Below are 8,788 nucleotides of genomic sequence, written 5' to 3'. Positions count from 1 at the left end.
AAGGACCTATCTGAGAGATAAGACTCAAACTCAAACCACTGGCGTGCGGTTCCTGAGATGCCATTTTCCAATAGGGTTGACAGGAGAATCTGGTGGTTCACCGTATCAAAAGCAGCAGACAGATCCAGCAAAATAAGTATAGAAGATTTGGAAGCCGCTCTTGCCAGTCTTAGGGCTTCAACAACTGAAAGCAAGGCAGTCTCGGTCGAATGTCCACTTCTGAAGCCAGATTGGTTGCTGTCCAGGAGGTTGTTCTGTGTGAGAAAGGCTGAGACTTGGTTGAACACAACTCGTTCAAGTGTTTTTGCAATGAAAGGTGAAAGGGAAATCAGTCTGTAGTCCTCTAGAAGAGTTGGGTTAAGAGTGGGTTTCTTAAGAAGTGGGGTTATACGAGCCTGTTTAAATGTTGAGGGAAAAACACCAGTGTGAAGGGATGTGTTAACGATGTGAGTGAGTGCAGGTACAACAGCAGGAGAAATGGCTTGAAGGAGATGAGATGGAATAGGATCAAGCGGACAAGTAGTAGGATGATTGGAAAGGATGAGTTTAGAGACTTCTGCCTCAGAGAGTAGAGAGAGGGATGAAAACAAGTGTATGTTTGCTGGTAAGATGTGTTTGACTGTTTGTAAGCAGCTACTGGTAGTCAGTGCAAATTGATGAACAGAGGTGTGACGTGCGTTCTTTTCGGCTCATTAAAGATTAATCTTGCAGGGCATTTTGGATTAATTGTAGAGGTTTAATAAAAGTGGCTGGAAGACCTGCCAAGAGAACATTGCAATAGTCCAGCCTGGATAGAACAAGAGCTTGAACAAGGAGTTGTGTTGCATGTTCTGAAAGAAAGGGCCTGATCTTCCTAATGTTGTATAAAGCAAATCTGCAGGACCGGGCAGTTTTAGCAATGTGGTCTGAGAAATTCAACTTATCATCAATCACAACTCCAAGGTTTCTAGCTGTATTTGAAGGAGGAGAACATCAGATTGCCAAGGGGCAGAAGAGGTGGTACGAGCTGGCCTGGAAGACAAGGGGCAGACAGTGTCTAAACAAGACATAAGAGTTGAGCAGAAAGTATCAGTAGCACTGTTAACATCAAGAGATGATAACTGTTCAGTGGAAGGAAGCGAAGATGAAACCATGGCAGATAGCCGGGAGGGTGAGAGTGAGCGTAGGTTACATCGAAAAGTGACATGTGGAGGGGTATGTGTAATGTCAGGAACCATAAATCAGCACCCCCTCTTTCTGTACATTTGAGAAGGAGAAAAAGGGTGTGCACCTGATTTTTTTAAAAATCAGAGTTCATTATCGTCTGAATGGCCCTGCAATCATGTTGTGAATCATGATTATGTCCATGCATGTTTGTGTGATGGACATGTTATTAAAGGAATAGTTTAGCCCAAAATAAAAAATTTCTCACCCTTAGGCCATTCAAGATGTAGATGTTTCTTCATCGAAATTTGAAGATATTTAACAATACATCAGTTGCTCACCAATGGGTATTTTGGCCAGAAGCAATGGGTTAAAGTTAAAATGCCTTAATGCTGGATTTGTTCATTGATGGACTGGGGTTGTGAGTCTATCATACTGAACTCTTCTTTTTTTTTTTTTTGCATGATGCATTTAATAGTTAAAAGGCCAAATGTATTGTATCTGTTTAGCAAGTTTAATTTATTTGGGTGAGATGGGAAACATTTAGTTTGGCGTCAAACTGGGGAACCTAACTATGGAAGAGAGTGGAAAAAAGTGGACCCCCCCCCAGCGCAGTGTGAGAAACTAGTGATATCCTGAAGTAATTCAAAGCAAGGGCCTCTACACTTCCTATTAATTTCTGACAGCTGTAACCCTCCAAAATTTTAGTTGTAATCATCTTTTGTGCTACAGTCGTTACTGTTCTCTAATTCTGATCACTGTCTTCCACAAAAATTAGGTTTTTGTTGAAATGCCTTGGTTATTTTGTCAAACACTAGTACAGTGTTATACAGCTAATATACCTTCAAATTTTGAGGGATGAAGATTAACAATATTTCAGAAAAATCAAGTATTTGTAAGGGAAACAGGTCAATTTAGCTCAAAGGGAATCATTTAAGATTTTAAAGGGAATTTGGACAGAATCACTGTTTTACGGCTGATCACTGAGACGGCCAGCGATTCATAACAAGAATATGATACATTTGACAAAGAATTGATTGGAAGAAACGTTTCAAGCAAGAAGATTCAAACACATACATACCCAACATGAATATAATCCTATAAACTATTCAATAGTTATTCAAAATACATACACAATAAATGATTAAGACATGATGGTTAAACGTGTGGGTTACATACATAATATGGAGTTATGCATAGAAATTATTAGTTGCTCACAAGTCCTTTTAGTTCATTTTGGTGCATGGAAAGGCAGTTTCTGTGCCATTCTGTGAATGTATGTGAATGTATGAAGACCTGAGATTAAGAGGTCTGTAAGGAATCTCTGAAAGTCTGTTCTTTGTTAGAGTTGGGGGAAGTCAATCTACAGGGCTCCTGACTGTGTTTACTATCACATGAGGGTCATGCTGTCATCTCTTTGACCATTTAATCTTGATTACTTGCCCTAAAATTGACAATCTCCTTCCTGAGTTGTTATGATCAGTGTGTTCCTTTTGTGTTAATGTTGAAAGCTGTTCTGTGAAAGAGTTGGTTAGGCTTGCTTCAGACTGGCTAGTGCTAGGGTCTGATTTATGAACATCCTGTTGTCTTGGGCCTCTGTGGAATTCGGCTCCTCATGTTTCAACCATGTTTTGACCAAATCTTAGATTGTCTGATTCGGTCTGATATCCTACATATTCATGGATTGTTCTCTAATTTTGAACTCCACTGTGTGTGTGTGTGTGTGTGTATATATTTAAACAAAAGATGTTTAGTCAACAGTACAATCCATTGGACGCACTGTATTTCTATCCCTCAGTCTTATTTTCATTCCTGTCAAACATTAATTATATCACTGGGTCTATATCAATAAAATGAAACATTTTTCCTCAGGTTAGATATTGATTATTAATAACTCCTGTTCAACATACTATGCTTTGGCACACTTATTGGTTTTGAATGAATTGGTTGAATTAATGTTTCAATGACTCACTCATAAAAATTATCACCACTTCCTGGTGTAATGTAATGTTACTGAGTCACTGAAAAAATCCCCACCACCAATGAATGGACAGATGGACAGTCTGTCAGGAACACACAGATACAGACAAGCGGAGTGATGGAAACAGTGAGAACTCTCAGTACTGGTATGTCAGCGCTCAACCAAACAATTTTGAGGACAAACTAACTGTTGTAAAATCCTAAACATTCTTGTTAATTTTACAACATAACATTTCATTACAATTTTGTTACATCCTAAAACATTTCTTATTAATTCAAGGTTTAAATTAGATTTTGAATCCAAGATTTTCATTAAATCTCACTGCACATGGTAGTGAGTTAAGAGTGTTTGTGTGTGTTCAAGATGTTCTGCTCCTCTCCCTCTGTTTCTGTTTGTACTGGCAGATACCACAGTAATTCAGCAATATTAAACAGACCACGCAGAGGAGAGAAAGACAGAAGAGATTATACAAAGCAGTATAGGTTGCTCCATGCGGGAGCTTTTTCTCTCCTTGTTTTGTCTGAGAGCAAAATTATCACTCAGCTCAGCATCAGAAAGAAACATTTTCTAGGGCAGCTTTTGCCTCTATCTATATTTCATGTGTTGTTTCTTTGGGAAGAACTCCTCTCAGTGTGACGGGGGATTTCAGACGGGTTTCTTCAAAGCAGTGTTGTGTTCAGTGTGAATGAGGACAGTGTTTTTAAAGCTGTCCATGCTGGGCAAAGAAAGTAATGAGGTGTAATTTTGTGGTTTTCACACAGAAAGCCATAATGGGAAGCTTTAATGAGCTCTCTCTCGGTACATTTAAACATGTGTGTATGGAAGAGTGATGAAAATCCTTTCCACAGGTCATTCTTCCCACTTATTTAACCTTGATCAATAAGCCTGTTATCAGTGATCAGCTATAATTTTTCACTCAGTCCTCCTGAAATAAGGACAGAAACAGACAAAAAGACATTTGTCATGTGATGTGTTGTGTATTCTCTAATTCATTCACACAAACACACACACACAAACACAGCTCCTCCGGGAAGAGCGAGCCAGCAAAATAATTTTTAGCTCTAGCAGGGCAATATCTAGCAGGTGGGAGTTTTTTTTATCAGCGGGATTATGTAAGAAGCTCATCAGTGATGCATTGCAGTTACCGCTGGTATCCTGTGCCATTTTCAAGTCTGTCGAGCAGACAGACAGTGGACTCGTACATTCTGATTATACAAACTATAATGAGACATATATAGGCCTACTGTGCCCTGTCATGCCCTGCACCAAAAACCACACGGAACACATTCACATGTCACCTGTTATGCAACAAGACACTATTTATTTTGAAGATGAGAGGGAGAAATACAAGGTAAAAGAAAGATGACTTTAATATGCTGTGATCCATTTTGTTTCCCATTCTTGCTCTCTCTCTTTCTCTGATATATTTCTCAGATATATTTCTCAGTGTGTTCATTTGCCGCTGATTGTGGGAGGTGCTGTTGGTCTGGATATCTGTCACTTCCTGATATTGCTCATCTGCTTGTCATCTATCAAGTCTGACCAATACTATAAATAGATTTGTCAAATCTCTGACATCAAACAAACACACGTGAGAAAAAACACATTCGAGAAAGGAACATTTATTTCACACCAACACACGGCTATTTGTTTCAAGCATATCTGTGGGTTAAAAATACATTTCTGTCAGTATGAAATCGAGAGTGTTATGCAGTAAGTCATAGGCTATAGATGGATCAGATTGCAGTGATTAACATTCCACTGGTCATCCCTCTCTGGAAAAGTATCAGGCACAGAAATGATGTTAATTCAATAACCATTGCACCGTAAATATTCAAACGTGACTGAAGGGCAAACTGAGATTGTTATCTAATGTATTTACCCACAAGACGGGGGATTTCACTGCTTTTAACGGCTACCCAAGGAACCTCTACAAATATATTTAAAGCTAAATTTATCAAAATAGTTACACATATGTGACATAAACATATCTTTTTATGATCTAATAATTAACTGGATTATTAGTAATTAAAACATTGCTTTTAATTTGATGATATTAAAAAGTCAAAATAATGAAACTAAAGTCTGAAGAATAATTTATGATCTAGTCAGAGATTGTATTGTGATCAGGTCACACAAAACAGATTAAGACTAAAATACACACAACAAATACTTCAGCAAATATCTTGCATGTATGACTTAGCTGAATATTTGCCTACAGCTGATTGATTGGTTTTACCATTTGGCTGAATGACTACTGTGTTGGTTATAGCACAAAATATGCATTCCTTTCCAGATAGATGCACGATATTTGATTTTAGTGGCATTTGGCATGTCACCTAGAATGTGCACTCCTAGTGAAACTGTAATACTTTTTTGGAATAAATCATTGCTGGTTTTGTTTGGCTACAATTTGACTTGGAATTGGAAAGAAGTACTAACTTAGGTTTTAGTCCATACTTTTAGGTTAAAAAGTCCATACTTTTACATGGGACCAACATCTTTAATGAGACGAAATTTCAACATTTTACAACATTGAGCTATAGAGCTGTAGTTTGATAAGTGATATATGGAAGCTCATTTCTGCCACAGAATAAAGAAATAAAAAAGGTAATTGTGACTTTATCTCACAATTCTGAGTTTATAATAGAATTGCAAGAAAAAAAAGATCAGAAGTGCAAAATGTTAACTTATAATTGCAAGTTTTTATCAGAGCGAGAGAATTGCGAGATATAAAGAATTGTGAGATGAAAATTTGGAATTACAAGAAAAAAATTCAGAATTCAGAAGTTAATGTCTCGCAATTGTTTTCTCTCACAAGCATTATATCTCATTATATCTCACAATTCTGTGTCTATACTTGAAGAGTTCAGATGCAAAAGCCTCTAAGAAACTGTAATACTTTTTTGGAATAAATCATTGCTGGTTTTGTTTGGCTACAATTTGACTTGGAATTGGAAAGAAGTACTAACTTAGGTTTTAGTCCATACTTTTAGGTTAAAAAGTCCATACTTTTACATGGGACCAACATCTTTAATGAGACGAAATTTCAACATTTTACAACATTGAGCTATAGAGCTGTAGTTTGATAAGTGATATATGGAAGCTCATTTCTGCCACAGAATAAAGAAATAAAAAAGGTAATTGTGACTTTATCTCACAATTCTGAGTTTATAATAGAATTGCAAGAAAAAAAAGATCAGAAGTGCAAAATGTTAACTTATAATTGCAAGTTTTTATCAGAGCGAGAGAATTGCGAGATATAAAGAATTGTGAGATGAAAATTTGGAATTACAAGAAAAAAATTCAGAATTCAGAAGTTAATGTCTCGCAATTGTTTTCTCTCACAAGCATTATATCTCATTATATCTCACAATTCTGTGTCTATACTTGAAGAGTTCAGATGCAAAAGCCTCTAAGTACGTCTGACGTTTTTCTTTAAAATTAGCATTTCTTTCTGGCTATTAATAGGTTTCTATGTAAGTACTGGTACTTCTGAATGGGTTGAGGCTGCGATTTAGCACATTTGAAGTGAAAGTACTTGATAAACATATACTGTGTATGGAGAACATTCACTCAGTATCGTTATCTCATTTTTGACCAAGTTGTTTTTTTATAGGCTTTTGCATTGGAACTTTTCAGTCTTTTTATTCACAATTCAGATTTCGATTTCTCAAAGTTATGAGAAGAAAAAAAATCAGAATAGCAAGAAACAAAGTCTGAACTGTGAGATAAAATTTGCAAATACCTTTATTTTTTTTTTTTAACAGGCTTTCAAAGGTCTCCAAACTGAGTAATTTTCATTCCAGTTAGCGAGTTAAATTTTTAAAAAATGTCCCAAAGTACAATAATGGTAGAAAGCATCCTCCTCCATTACACTCAAGTGTATAATGATGATAAAGTAACTGCCCATAGTAACTTTCCTGGAGCCAGGCAGTACCTATTGTGATCCGTCATCCTGCTAATACACATATATAGTATACATATCCTGTTGTTTATATATATTTGCATTTAGTGGTAGATTTACATTTTTTTCTGTATACATGCATCTTGAGAAGAGTAAAGCTGCCCTATTGAGACCCTGTATATTTATTTAGTGTGTTACTGCTGTGAAGGTACTAGCCACAATCTACAGTTAGTGAGCAGGGCTCCATCTTTCCAGCTGACAGTGTGACTAAGAGGATCCATAAGCCTTCATAGCAGGAAAACCAAAACTGCATGTTATTAAACTTAAAAATTAATTATTTATATTTGAATGTTTTTCGAACTCTGTAAGTTGTGTTCCCAACCACAATAGACTGACAGAAAAACTCTGCCTGCGGATCATATAAGGGCTTCATCTGACAAAGATTGTTTAACCCTAATATTTGCTGTGAGTGTTCGTTTATGATGAGTTACAGTATGAGGGACATCTGTTCTGCCAAACCTGGTTAGATACAGTAGTTTAACCTTTCTCCTGATCTGATCCAGCCAGGCTTTACACTCTGCAGTGTATCAGATATGAGCCATTTGCCTCTCTCTCCCATCAGTCACTATGATATTGACTGAGTGGGCTGTTCAGTCATATTTTATATCTGACTAGTGTTAGGAGATGAGGATGGCTCCAAGTCAGACCAGTGTAAAATAGCATTGAGTAATTTGAAGACACATTAACAACATTAACACCAAAGGTAAATGCAGCACTGCTTACACTATTGTGTAACAATATATTAGTACTGTATGTGACTGTCTCCAGCAGCTTTTACCTTCAGAGAAAATAGTCTTATAATACATAACGATAACAACTTTTGTTCACTCATTAATCTACTTAAATATTTATTATATTGGAGTATTGCATATTTTTTACATAGGAATAGAGTACTATCATAAAACTCCAACCACATGTTTAACCAATCATTGCGTGTAGGTGGTGTTTTGTAGAATATTAACCTGTATTCTTAGGTGTAAAGTGGATGCCACATTGCAATTTGCTTGCGTGGATTATCTAGCATCTGTTTCCAGTGCTGCAGGCCGGTGTCGGAGGTGTGGAGCCCCAGCATGCAGCGGCCCAGAGGGAGCAGGGTGCCGGGACTGACCAGGTTCAGTACCTCCAACTCCACGCTGGATTTAGCCAATAGCTCACTGGGCAGCTCCAACATCATCATCTCATTCCATACCGGATTCATCTTGTGCTTCACTCGCCGTGTCTGCTTCTTTTTCAGCTTGGCATTTTGGTGTTTCAAGGTCAGCTTTACCGATAAATCTATCGGAAAACATACAGGATACAGTGTTCTCTTTATTACACCTATTGACATTAATATTGTATGTATCATATTTATTTATTTAGAACCAGTGTTTTGGAAAGTGGGTGGATGGATAAAAACATTATAAAGACATTTGAATGTTTTTTTTTAAAGTTATTCCTCATGCTTACCCAGGCTGCATTTACAGTAATATTGTGAAATATTATTTCAGTTTTAAAAGAACTGCTTTCTATTTGAATATATAATTTATTCCTGTGATCTTCCAGTCTTCAATGGAACAAGTTACATTTTAAAATATATTCAAATAGAAAACCATTCTTTTAAATTGTACTTCACAATGTTAAAGTTTTTATTGCTTTCATTGTATCAAATAAATGCAGCCTGGGTGAGCATAAGAGACTTCTTAAAAAAAAAAAAAAAA

At 36.7% G+C, this 8,788-nt stretch overlaps 1 protein-coding gene and 1 long non-coding RNA gene across 3 annotated transcripts in view; one reads left to right on the top strand and one right to left on the bottom strand.

Annotated features, from left to right (window-relative positions):
- Window positions 1–6,849: 6,849 nt before the first annotated feature.
- LOC107722417 (uncharacterized) lies at window positions 6,850–7,771 on the top strand. The gene is made up of 3 exons (XR_001637808.1): window positions 6,850–7,138; window positions 7,401–7,402; window positions 7,759–7,771. It is a non-coding gene; the product is annotated as an uncharacterized LOC107722417 (long non-coding RNA).
- LOC107722416 (synaptotagmin-13-like) overlaps window positions 7,711–8,788 on the bottom strand; it is a 19,263-nt gene continuing 18,185 nt past the window's right edge. For both annotated transcript variants that reach the window (XM_016530778.1, XM_016530776.1), the window contains exon 6: window positions 7,711–8,366. In XM_016530778.1, the coding sequence (XP_016386264.1) occupies window positions 8,062–8,366 (305 nt within the window). In that variant the 3' untranslated portion in view covers window positions 7,711–8,061. The remainder of the gene's footprint in view (window positions 8,367–8,788) is intronic.

Source organism: Sinocyclocheilus rhinocerous, unplaced genomic scaffold (assembly GCF_001515625.1).
Source record: "Sinocyclocheilus rhinocerous isolate Xijiao unplaced genomic scaffold, SAMN03320098_v1.1 scaffold1115, whole genome shotgun sequence".
Taxonomy (NCBI): Eukaryota; Metazoa; Chordata; class Actinopteri; order Cypriniformes; family Cyprinidae; genus Sinocyclocheilus; species Sinocyclocheilus rhinocerous.
This window is presented reverse-complemented; position numbering and strand designations above follow the sequence as displayed.